This window comes from Salminus brasiliensis, chromosome 1 (assembly GCF_030463535.1).
Source record: "Salminus brasiliensis chromosome 1, fSalBra1.hap2, whole genome shotgun sequence".
NCBI lineage: Eukaryota > Metazoa > Chordata > Actinopteri > Characiformes > Bryconidae > Salminus > Salminus brasiliensis.
The window spans coordinates 62,091,827-62,105,298 of record NC_132878.1 but is presented as its reverse complement, the minus strand read 5'-3'; the positions used below and the strand labels follow the sequence as shown (position 1 = coordinate 62,105,298).

General features: G+C 43.7%; 1 protein-coding gene across 1 annotated transcript; it reads right to left on the bottom strand.

The window, feature by feature from the left end:
* Positions 1 to 2,729: 2,729 nt before the first annotated feature.
* dll4 (delta-like 4 (Drosophila)) lies at positions 2,730 to 13,161 on the bottom strand. The gene is made up of 11 exons (XM_072685200.1): positions 12,583 to 13,161; positions 12,094 to 12,351; positions 11,359 to 11,401; positions 10,390 to 10,653; positions 7,815 to 7,875; positions 7,223 to 7,353; positions 6,885 to 7,054; positions 5,734 to 5,953; positions 4,575 to 5,298; positions 3,978 to 4,086; positions 2,730 to 3,827 (listed from the first exon to the last, which is right to left on the bottom strand). The coding sequence occupies exons 1-11, from the start codon at positions 12,634 to 12,636 to the stop codon at positions 3,822 to 3,824; spliced, it is 2,040 nt and encodes a 679-aa protein (XP_072541301.1). The 5' UTR covers positions 12,637 to 13,161; the 3' UTR covers positions 2,730 to 3,821.
* Between the last annotated feature and the right edge of the window lie 311 nt (positions 13,162 to 13,472).

Below are 13,472 nucleotides of genomic sequence, written 5' to 3'. Positions count from 1 at the left end.
CTGGAGATGTCATTGGATGATGTTTACTGGAGATGTTATGGATGATGATTACTGGAGATGTTATGGATGATGATTACTGGAGATGTTATTGGATGATGATTACTGGGGATGTTATTGGATGATGAGTACTGGAGATGTTATTGGATGATGAGTACAAGAGATTATTGGATGATGATTACTGGGGATGGTATTGGATGATGAGTACTGGAGATGTTATGGATGATGAGTACTAGAGATGTTATTGGGTGATTATTACTGGGGATGTTATTGGATGATGTGTACTGAAGATGTTATTGGATGATGAGTACTGGAGATGTTATGGATGATGAGTACTAGAGATGTTATTGGGTGATTATTACTGGAGATGTTATTGGATGATGAGCACTGGGGATGTTATTGGATGATGAGCACTGGGGATGTTATTGGATGATGAGTACTGGAGATATTATTGGATGATGAGCACTAGAGATGTTATTGGATGATGAGTACTGGAGATGTTATTGGATGATGAGTACTGGAGATATTATTGGATTATGATTACTAGAGCTGTTATTGGATGATGATTACTGAAGATGTTATTGGTTGATGAGTACTGGAGATGTTATTGGATGATGATTACTGGAGATGTTATTGGTTGATGAGTACTTGATATGTTTTATGGGTTTATGAGTACTAGAGATGTTTTATGGGTTGATGATTATTAGAGATGGTATTGAATGATGATTACTGGAGATGGTATTGGATGATGATTACTAGAGATGGTATTGAATGATGAGTACTGGAGATGGTATTGGTTGATGATTATTAGAGATGGTATTGAATGATGATTACTGGAGATGGTATTGGTTGATGATTATTAGAGATGGTATTGAATGATGAGTATAGTTGATGTGAAGCCAAATGTTAACGGATCATCCGAAAGGGCTGGAAAATACTTGAGTAGTTGTACTTCATTACTGTTCATAGGTATGAATTTGCCATGAGAACTACATATTTTTATTGCCTATATTTTCATTCAGACCGTAAGAATAGTGTGTTCGTTAATTATTAGCAATTTCTGGAAGCAAAAAAACTCTGATTTTACTTCTTCGAGAAAAAGCCAAGCTTAAGCTTTTGGAATTGCTCTTAAGTCTTCTGATTTGAACATCATTGAAAATCTGTGGTTGGAACATGCTGTGTGTGCAAAGCAGCCCATGAATATTGCAGATCTAGTGGATGAAAATACCTAAAACAAGAACAGGAAAACTACCTGACTGTGAAGGTGTTTGTGATATTGTGATGTTACTAGGTATCTGCCTGATGTTTCTAATTACTAACTTGGTAAGATGTCTAAACTTTTGCATAAACACATTTATCTTTTGTCAGAACATTTTCTCTGTAAAAGTATCCTTCAAGTAAAGTAAAGGCATTAGTAAAGGCAGAGGTTCTATTTAGAACCACGACAACTCAAAGGACCATTCGAATCCTGGTAGATGACTTTATAGAATCTTTTACAAAATCACTCTATATAGCACCAAAAAGGGGTCACAGAACCCTTTTCCAGTACTATATAGAACCCGTTTGAATACAGCGTATCTTTTACACCCCTGGCAGCATGATAGCTGACCTGCAGTTCTTGTGGAGGACAATGTTTCTGCCACAGTACTTAAAGGAAAGCTTGCTTTCTTCTCCACCCTCCTCTACTTTGCATGTGGTCTGTGGAGGTTGACATTGGCCAGAGTGTTGAATTATTTGGAGTTGGTGGATTTTGGAAATGGATGTCCTTTCACAAATCGGGGCAGGGGAGGTGTGCTTGTCATTAGCTTGACACAACGCCTAAACACGGAAGAGCTGTCCAAATGGAGGGGTGGGGGAATTATTCTTAGTGGTTTCTCAATATCGTATTTATGTCTCGTCGAGTCTTGGCTCAGGTCAAGGCCAGACTGGGCTGGGCGCATTAATGGCCAGCATAAATTCACTACCATCTCCGGCCTGGCTAACAGGTGACCTTTCGACCCCTCCTCCCTTAAGTGGAGGCCCAGGTGACCCTGTGGCACCCATGTTGAAAAGTGGCAATAAATAATTCTCCGTTCTCATGCCAGATTGCTCAGACGGGTCAATTAAACCTTTGGAGAGCACATAGCCCTTTTTTCATGTTGGGAGCAAGCACAGTGCCAGTGGGCTCTGCCCTGAAGCCCATCTGTGCAGGCCATGGCCACATGCATGGCTCTCCCTACATCTTTTGTTACAGTTTATTGGGGGTTGTGGGGGGTAGAGGTAGAAGCAGACATTTCTCCTTTAACCCTGAAGGCGAGGCTGAGGCTCTTGGCGCCAGAGCCCACGAGTGCGTGAGTGCTTTATAGTCGCCACGTGGAGCTGCCGGGCGAGAGGGGTGGCATATGCCGCTGTTTTTATGGCGGAGAGCAGGGTTGCACCCTGGGGCATCTGTTTCAGCTTTCTGAGGAGGGGCCGCTCCCGTGCCGCTCCTATGCGCTCTTCACCCGTCTTTGTTTCAGAATTTCCAGCTCAAGGGGCCTGTATCCGAGGCAACGGATTTGAATTTCAAGCCAATTTACAACTGAGCAAGGCTGGAAGGGGGCCGTGAGGGTGGTGTTTTCTTTTTCATGATTGGGAGGAAATATTAGATAGGCAGAAAACTAGACAATTGCAAAAAAACAGGAAACACAAGAATATTTGCACTCCAGCATGTCCGCCGGAACGTTCCTCAAAGCAAGTAAACAGCATGTACAGAAGGAATTAACATTTTTTATTCTTCAGATGTTTGGTTCTTATAAATATGCATTATATACAAAATAATAGTATAAAACATATAAAGAGCAGTGTGTCAATTAAATTAACTCTGGAAATAATCTTTTTTTATTTTAAAATTACATTATTGGTCTCAAAAACTAATTATAGGCAGTCAGTGGTGTGCAGTCACTTTTTTTTTTTTCCTCCTCTGGTCTTGTACTTTGTTGGGCCACGTTGCATAAAAGACTTTATGTCCTCTTGGACTTTATGTCCTGCTTGTGCAGCTTGATATATCACAATCCTGCTGTCGTCAGAATCCCTGTTGATTAAAAAGGAATCTTTCCCTTGCTTTCAGGCAATCCAAGAAGACTCAGGGCACAAAATTAGCATCCTATCCCGTTCTTTTAAGGCTTTGTTGTGAATTTGGGCTGCATACAATCTTAGCGCAGAGAACAACAGTCACTTTTTGATATGATTGATTGATTTGTATATGTTGTTTTTTCAGACATTCATATCTCTTCTCATGATTGGGATGAGTGGGATTGGGCTCTGATTGGTTCCCCCCCTCTCCGTTCTTGCATAGCTGGCAATGCTGGCTGAAGGTTTGGAAGTCCCTGGCACCTTCTTATTGATTCGTTGGCAGATGATGTGTCCGTGATTACCACACAAGAGTGAGAGACAGACAGACAGACAGAGAAAGAAAGAGAGAGAGAGAGAGAAACACTCACTCGATGTGGGGGGAGACCACATCGCTCTGCCAAAGACAATGTTTTTTCTTCTTCTTGCAGTGTAAGTCCTTTTTTCTCCTCCTTACAGTTTGTGAGGGAAAAACCATACCGTAGCAGAAGGGGTAAGAAAAAAACGTCCAGGACTGTACACGTTTGTACACAAACACTCCTTCAACAGAAACTAATCTATTGCGTTCAGCGAGCAGAGTTCCGCTCTCTCTCCAGTTCCTCAAGTTTCTCAGAGCAGCAGTGGACATCACAAATAGTCATCTCCAGTCTTCAGTTTTTTGTAAACAATCCAGAAAATTCTGCTTTGATTGTGTCCTCCCCTATCTCTCCTCTTCATATACATCCTCCTGTCGTTTATACCTGAGGAGGAAGGGATCGCAAAAGACAGCACGTTTGAAACATGATAGCAAATATCCAGAAGGTTCATTTCATAGCACTGAAAATGAAAACCGCATACCAGCCATTTGGACGAGTTAAGGAATTAAAAGGAACTTTCTCGCTCCTCCTTACCTCAGTTGCTATGACGCATTCACTTCTCTCCTCCGCTATTACAAACACGGATTGGTACATGGAGTCTCTTGGGGAACATATTGTTGATATCCTACACTCCGGCTTTTCGCTGCACACACAAATCACACTGGGTGTTAACGTAAAGTAAAAGCACATGGAGCAGCTAGTCATTGTGCTCAGCTGGAGAGAAAACATTAGGGGCAGAGGGAGGGATATAAAAAGGGGTCAGGAGACAAAAGGGTCCCACAAGCAACTGTAAACTCTATGTGTGTAATATATATATATATATATATATATATATATATATATATATATATATATATATATATATATATATGCTGGAAAAGTCCTTTGAGATTAATATCTTAATATCTAGTTCTAGAATGCAAGCGAAGCCTGAATGATGTCTCCACAGTAATGAGTAACATTTGTCTTCTTTCTCAAACAGCATCATCTGGTATCATATACAACGCCCAGGTTTCCCAAGCCTAGTCTGGAACTGCCATTCCACTGAATCACCACCGAAAACCCCTTTCAGCCATCTAAACTTGAGCCCTATATGTAACACATACAATAGTGATGGGTGAATTTAATTACCTGTACATTCTACTCAATGGTATTTTGTCTTCTAAACACTTTTCGTAGTTGTGACTTTTATCCTCTTGTGAAGGGGCCTCTTTGAAGTCTTTTGATGAGTTGTAGTCCAAGTGGTAGTTCTTGTGTATGTAATTGGACTTGTCTGACCCACAGTCCACCTCTAGGTCCACCTTTTTATTGGTGTTCTTTAGCTGGGACGTCGGTATTAAGTTGTCCCGCTGCGTATCAGAAAGGTTGTTCATGGCCTCTGCCTGTGTCCTCTCGGCGTTGGCCTGTCTATGGATGTGGCGCAGCGCAATGACCACCATGCAGAGAAGGACCAGCAGGGCCACCAACCCCACAGCCAGGAACACAGCAGCCCACTGGAAACTGTCCTGGGTATCAGTGGGTGGGTGGGCAGGCAGGGTGAGGGCGAAGTACTCGCAGCGGGGTCCTGTGAAGCCGCTGGGGCAGAAACAAGCTGGAGGGCCGCCCGGGATGGAGGCACATGAGCCCCCGTTGAGGCAGAGCTGGGCGGGGCAGGCGGTGGTCAGCTGGTTGCAGTTGCGACCTCCGTATCCTGGGGGACAGGAGCAGACGTAGTCGCTTATCCGGTCGTGGCAGGTGCCCCCGTTGGCACAGGGGTTGGATGCACAGTCATTGATGTTGATCTCGCAGCGCTGGCCCATGAAGCCCGCACGGCAGCTGCACGAGCGGACACCTCCCAGAACAACACAAGCACCACCTGTATGGCGGCAAAGCAAGATATTCAGTTACATATAGGTAAACACCCATGCATAAAAACACACAAACACACTAACATCTGCAAGGTTCATATTACATTCATAGTCATGAACACACTGACATATATCCTCATTAACTTTTCTAGTTACCCTGTGGTGTATATGCCTTTCAAATGTCTCTTCATACATTGTTTAATTATTTTATAACTCAGAGATATTGTTAAAACCTTTAGTCATTGCTGTGCATACAGACTTTTTATGTAAAGAACTGCATAATTACATGAAAATAAATCAAATGCATAGCAAAATGATAATAATATCTCTAGACCCCTAAAGTAATCCACATAGAGTAAAGAATTAACCTCTGTCATTTTTCTAAGCTAGGCCTAATTTGTGTTGCTGTGTATCACAAAACAAGAAGTTGAACTGGGACTTACCGTTGGCACATTGCAAGGTTGTGCATTTGTCCACCCTCTTCTCACAGTTGAGGCCTGTGTAGCCTTTAGGGCAGTCACATGAGTAGCTGCGGCCATTGTCCTTCTCGTGGCACTTTCCGCCTTGAAAGCATGGCATATCTGCACAGGTGAGCAGGCTGTGTTCACAGTGAGTGCCCTCAAAGCCAGGCAGGCAGGTGCACATGTAGCCATTATCCAGCTCCTGAAAGGACATAGAGGACACAGGCTTTTAGAACACCAATCCTTTTTTGGTCTGGTTAGCAAAATATAACATTTGTGTATTTATCTTTGTATTTCATCATTTGATAGCATAAGCTGACCTTTACATAATGAATAGGACAAAAGAAATGATCAAATAGTACTTTTTGTTACAACAGCATACAAAGTTTTGTTAAGCCCAAGAGTTTGTAGATTTGCAAGTCATTCTTGGATGCATTTTAGATATGGAAATATGATGAACACATTTCTGACTTAAATATGGAAATATGGTGTTTCATGTCTACAGAATCTGTAGAATCTAAACTAAATGTTTAGCACATTTGCATCTCTTGGATCTGGTATAGCACAATTTTTGATAAGAGAAAACAAACAAAAAAAAAGACTGTACAAACATACACATCAAAAATTTAAACCTCTGTATAAGTGCCAGTGGGTCTTATGAAGGTCTGTGGAAAATATGGAGCATACATGTGCTTTTTTTACTAGGCAACACTTTTGATAGGTTAGAATTGTCCTAATATGAGCTTCTTATAATTGCCAGTAGGGGTGCTAGTAGCAGGAATGTTTGCAGAATGAAGCAGTTTGAAAACAAAGACATACAACGTGGGTTAAATGGGAGGACGGATAGGTGGGTCAGTGGGTGGGGTAGATGGAGGGGTTGGTGGGCTAGTGGACGAGTAGATAGGTAGGTTGGTTGGTAGGTAGGTGGGGTAGGTAGGACGATAGGTAGGTAGAAATGTGGGTGGGAAGATATTTATTTAAGATGAAACAGGACAGTGAGTCTGGGATCTTGTGGTGGGCAAACCATATGGTCCATATTTATGCTATATCCCAACTCCCAACACATAGACAGAACAAAAATGTGAACTGTCTGATGAGGGTGACAGTGGCAAAAACATAGGGACCAAACTCACCGTACAGTGGCCTCTGTTCCTGCAGGGGTTGCTGTCACACTGCCGCACCTCCAGCTCACAGTTGACCCCAGTGTAGCCTGGCATGCACGTGCACGTGTAGCTGCCCTGGCCCGTGTTCATGCACGTGGCTCCGTTCTTACACGGCTTGTGGTGGGTGCAGAAGTTCAGATCTAGTGTCAAATGTGAATGATACCACTTAAATCACAACCTACAGTCAACTTTCAGTTCAGGTAATCTACCTTTAGCTCTACTCATCCCATAGTCCATATCATCATTTCTATATTTAGTAAGCTGTAAAACTAGCCACACTTCAGGACTGAGATGGGATTCAGGCTCACCTTGGTCACAGAAGAGTCCACCCCAGCCTTCCTTGCAGTTGCACTGCCATGGCTGGTTGCAAGTGCCATGCTTGCACACTGGGTGCTTCTTACATTCAGTACAGAAGGTTCCCTGCCAGCCCTCTCTGCAGCTGCAACATAGAACAGATCGCACATTAGCATATAGGAAAACTATTTAAATGTAGGTATAAATTAGTCTATGGAACAGCTAGATATAGCTTTCATATTTACCAAGTTACTATTATGCTGGATTAATCTCACTTTCACCCAAATGGCAGTTTAGCAATAAGAGGTGTAACTAGCACAATGAGATAATCTTGGCTAAACTCCCACAGTAGGGATTCATCTTTCATTTATATAGGTCAGTACTGGCCAGCAGAGCGAAAACAGAATTACTGTGGTATAAACATATGCTATGCAGTGAATGCGCAGAACTGGATTTCTGGGGTGAGCTCTCGGTGCAGAATCTGGGGCAAAGCAGCCATTATTTTATGAAGATGAATAGCTCTTATTTAGTGTGCTGGCATGACACAGGGAACTCCTAATCCATTCAAAAGTGTCACACACCCATTTTCCCAGCCCATGTACTTACACACACTCTCCAGGCTTGGAGCAATTGCCATTGGCCTCGCTGCACCCTTTAAGGCAGATAGCTGCAATAGCAAATGAGAATCACCATTAGTAAAGTAGGTCCAGTGGTGCTGGCCTGGCTGAGCTCAATGCAGTGTTCACTAAATGAATGACTTCAAGCGCAATGTCTGAGTAAAATGAATGGTTCTAATCAACAGCTCTGAAAGTACAATCTAACTCAAGCCAGATATCAGTCATAATCAATTCATCATGAAGCTCCATACTGAGCCGAGATTTCATTTGAGTCAAGATATAAAACACACGGTATGATGACATAGACAAGTACGGAAAAACCCTAATACAAAAAAAAAACAACAACTGGGTTTGGATGGTCTATCTTGCTGCATGATCTAAACATGTGGTTTCATGGACTTTTTTTTTGGCAGATTCTGGATCAGATTATATAGAATGAACTGATTTCTACACTAATCACTCCTATGTAAATGAAGTACATGAATCTATTTGGTTCTCATTGCAAACAAAAGCCAAGCTGAGTGAGAATTGTTTACAGTGGTGGTGATAAGAACCAGATGTCTGAAGAGTTAAATCCTGCCCAGAAACTTAAATAGCACAAAATAGTTACAAACACGCATTAGGTTGTTTTATGCGAGCTAGGATTTTAGCTAGCTACAATTTGATTTACACATTCATGTTGGAAAGGTACAAACAGGGCGTTGTATGGAAACATGGTACCTAAAGCAAGCGTACTTTACCAGTTTTTACATATATTTACTATTATTCACAATGAGAAAGAACTCAGGACCCATAATAACGTAGATTCACTTGTGATTTTGGATAGGTGTCTATATTTGTGTTGTAGACATGGCTGCCTCTCGCCAAGTTCCTCAGCAAGGAACCATTTCACACCAAACTCACTCTGAATGACTGTGTTTACTCCTAAACGACTTTTTTTTTTATCAGTAGTTTTCAGCAGAATTGTTAAGAGTGGTGGTCATAGGAACTACTTAGGCCTGCCTTCAGCACCAAAATAAAAGGCCACCCTACCCGAGCACAGCCCTGCCAGTAACTAGCTATCCGCAGCTAAACGCAACCTGTTAAACTGGCCAACTGCTAGGGAGGCAGGTTCCAGTCGCCTGTTGTTTGCGTTGGGCTGTTGTGTGGAGCTGAGCTGAGCTGTGTTGCTGGTTAGGCCAGAACAGATGCTCCATCTCAATAACGGCCAGCTGCCCCTATTGTTGTTCGCAGTCTGCGCGAGCCATATTTGCAGCTGCTCCGCTGCAGCGCGACAATGGAGCACTCGGCAATTTCGTGGCGCGTGGCGGATAATAATGCCGCGATTAACCCGGCGCGTGCTCGCCCCTCCCCCTGCGCCGTGACGCGCTCGCGCGGGATTAAATTACCACGCACGCGCTTGGGTAGCCCGTACGCACACGCGCGCAAACACGCACATACACACGAAACGGGGTGTCTGCTCGCGCCCTGAGCCCTTCTCTGCTCTGCTCACACACAGGTCACGCGCAGCACGCCTAGGCTGAGGCTATGTAAAGGTATAAAGGCAGCACCACCCAGCTGAGGGGGCTGAATATGGCTGGCAGGACTGCTGTTCCAGACTACTGGACACACGCACATAACACACACACACACACCACTGAACGTAGACTTTGTCCTTTAGCCCAGCATAGTTCACATGTGCTGGAACTACTCCTAAACGTTGCATGGTTTGGTTTGACATGCTCGGTTATGGTGTGCTGAATAGACACCTGTATGACTGCTCAGTAAAATCTGCACAAACAGCGGAGCAAAGAACAAAGAAAAAAAACACTAAGAACCTGCAGGGATCTACGTTCTGAGAGTCGAGAACCGTACTAAAGCCTGATCCACACTCTTTAAAAAAAAAATAAAGGTGCTACAAAGGGTTATTGAGCGATGCCATGGTAGAACCACTTTTACTTAAAAAAACATAAAGAGGATATGTGTGAAGAACCTTTTAAAGGTAAGTAAATGTGTTACTCTGTGGTCTGTTCTTCTTACAGTGTTGAATGAACACTTTATAATTCAAGTGGTTGATTAACTCATACAATATTAACTGGTTGTATCATAATACCACGATACACAAATACATATCACAATATTCATTTCTCTGAGGTTTAATGAGCTGGAACAGAGTAGAGCCATGTTTTAAAAAATACTATGAAAAACCAGGAGCAGTGATAATAACATAACTCTTAACACACTGCACTACTCTAAATCCAGTCAAGGAGGAATGACTACGCTCACTCTGTAATGAAATATGAAACACCCGTCAGTTCTTTAAGCTCAGAGAAGCAAAGTACGACTTCATTCATTATGATAATGATTACACCGTCCTACTGCCCACACCAAACTCCACACCATAGGCGTTCATTCAACACTGAGGAAGCATCTAAGTTTTTTATACAAATGACCAACTTTCTGTCACTTTCAGCCACTAGGGTAGGCCATCAGCAGCCCCCCTGAAGAGAGAGCAAAGGTGAAAGTACTAATGCAAATCTCTCCATCGCCTAAAGGCCAGTAGATGGTGATCTCTGATTGCTTACGTTCTTCGCAGTATTCCCCCTTCCAGCCAGGGAGACAGGACAACTGCCCATCTGGATTGCAGGTGTAGTGGCCAAAACGGTCGTCCCTGGGCGCGCATATTTTGGAACAACTGTCGCCGTAGTAATTTTCATTGCAGATGAACCGGTAAGAATACCTTAGCTCCGTCTGCTGCCCGCTTTGGACATCCTGAGACCACTCAGCCCCTACTTCCAACTGTCTTTGGATGGCAAAAGAACTAATCTTTAAGTCAGGGTTGTTTGAGTCTGGGGGAGAGAGAAAAAAAGGAAAAAGACATAAAGGTCAATCACACAGGCCTGCTTAGACCATAGGAGCATATCACAAAAACATCCACATAGATATAACATAGATAATTCTATAAACATACAATTGTTTCAAAATGAAAATTCTACTGAAAGTAAAAAAAAAAAAAACATTTAAAACTTTTTTTTAAGTCTCATTGATAGACTTTCATTTCGGGGCAGCTGAATCGTATGCAGGGAAAATGAATTTCCTTTTCCTTTAAGTCAAGCAAAAACATTCCCATGCTGTTATCCCACTCCAAAGGGCGGGGACACCGAAAGGTGTAAAATACAGGAAAATGCAGTCGGATGGTTTTGGCAAGCGCTGAGTATTCTCACCAAAGCCCACTGAGCTTTCCCACGCCAAAAATAAACTAAAGGAAGTTTCAATTGTGTTCGAGGTATGAGAATGTGGAGGTGTTTTGGAGCAAGAAACAAAGTGGGGTTTCACGGCGTGAAACGTGCCGTTTGAAAAGCAGTAGGGGAAGAAAAGAGTGGCTACAAATATTATTCCTTAAGATTGAGAAGTCGGACAATGACGCACTACTGAAAGTAACCAACACTATTGTCAAAAAAACAACAAAAACAAAACAAATAAAGATGCTCAGTTGAATACAGGATATGTACAGTGGTGTCGCCCTCTAGTGGCTCAGAAAGTGATCCACTTACCTACAGGTGAATACCAGGCCTCAATAATCAAAGAAAATGATCCCTAAGGGGAAAAGAAAGAGAGAAATCTGCATCTGTAAAGACATCTACACAAGAGTGGCATATGCCAACGTTTTCAAGTACAGAACAAGTATGTATCCACACTGTAGTTATGACACATGTAGCTAGAACTGTGCTCTTTAAAGCAGAGTGTGTGGTGGGGGTGCACTCTAAGCAAAATGCAGAAAGGGTTCTTTGACTTAGTGGAGCCAAAGTGGGAGCCTTTTCTCTTTTGATGCTATGCAGAGACATATTTTAAAAGATTATAGGAATATAATAATCTTAAGAGGCTTCCCACCATAGTGCAGAACCCTTTAAACCAGGCAATGAACTATCTGAGCACCCAACCAGTTTGGATGAGTCTTTGAGTTGCCACTGTGATATGCAGAACTAAAGAACCCTTGAAGAACCCCTTTTGTGTTTTATAAGAGTGTACACTGTAAAAATGACAAGCTGGAAATGACACCATGTGCTAACAAGCAACTCAAACTGGTTTATCAGCTCAAATAAACACTTTGAGTAAAACCATTTCCAAATGCATTGGTCTGTTCCAAGAAAACGTCACATCTCTAAGTATAAGAGCATTGCTAAGTTGGCTAGTCTCTTAGCAATAGGCTGCTTGTGCACTACTACAAACTGTTGCTTTGCACGTCCAGCTGATTCTAACGAGAACGCAGCAGTTTCAGCGCGTCTTACCGGCCATCCAAAGCTGAAGGGCAGTCGAACTGGAGTGCTGAGAGGACCATCCCCCGTCCTGAACGAGTCGGTGCCCAGCACCGGGGTAACGGCGGTGCCGAAGATGCAGTCTCCGGGAGAGACCACCGCCTGGTAGTTTTTGAGGCAAACTCGAAAGAAAGTCCTGCACTCGGGCCGGCACGGCTCGCCGTTGGCCAGCAACCCCTTGAAATTTTTGAACTCGTGAAGGTCCAGTTCGAAAACGCCGGATCCCAACATCTAAAGGGAGAGAAGGGAGGGGGACAAACAGAAGGCAATGCATTTACAACATGCATCTCTGTGCGCATTTTATAATATGCATCTTTGCGCAGGACGGTGCTGTAGTGGTGGTGGTAATGATGATGATGATGGGGCAAAAGCATGGCTATTGGTGCAAAGGGGCAAAGCCTTTGCCCTGGCTCTCGCTGCCCCTCGTGCGCGCGCTGCTGGGGAGGGGGGATAGGTATTTACCTGCGTTATGAGCGAGGAGAACATTGCGAGGAGGAAGGTGAGCCGAGCTGCCATGCTGCTGCTCAGTGCTCCTGGGGAGGAGGGGGGGGGGTGCAACTGCTTCACCCGCGGCTTCAGTAGCCTATTCCCTACGAGCTCCTACTCCAAACGCGTGCTTGCAGGTTGCAACAATTCAAAAATAATAATAATACAAAAAACAGAGGCAAGGCGTATAATCCTGTGCGCGCGGGCTCCTCCGGTCCTGCGCCTCTGTGCGCGTGTCCGTTGCAAGAAATGTAAAAAAAACAACAACAACAACAACAACAAGAGGGTCGAATTTCCCCCGGTTTTATCCCAAAAGGTGAAGCTCAGCCAGTAGATGAGTATCCACTCTTGTCCGACCACCGTGCATGGTCCTATTCCTTCCACTGTGGTCACCTCGATGCCTCAGGCTGTCGTTTCGTGCATGAGGGGCTCCAGTGTGTGTGTGTGTGCGCGCGCGCGTGTGTGTATATATATGTGTGTGCGTGCGTGCGTATGCGTTTGGGGTGGGGGTGTTTCTCCTAACGCCTGTCTTCTTAAGTCGTGAATGAAGACTTGTTTCTCGCGTCCCTGAGTATTTATACTGGCTTTGTGTCCGCGCTGCTCATTACATAAACCGTCCGTCACTCTGGCCCCGCCCATTTCGTGGCGCGGCCACGCCCCTCCTCCCCTCGCTCTCCCTCTTTTTTTTTTTTTTTTTTTTTTTTTTGCTCGAACAATAATGATGTTCACATCTGAACACCCAGCACCTCAATGCTGAGCATTATCATCATTATCATCATCACACTGACATCTGTTGACGTATTTAGAGCTCGTGCACGTTCGTGCATATGTCTGAACGCGTCTCAGCGCGAAAGGGAAGCAGTTCT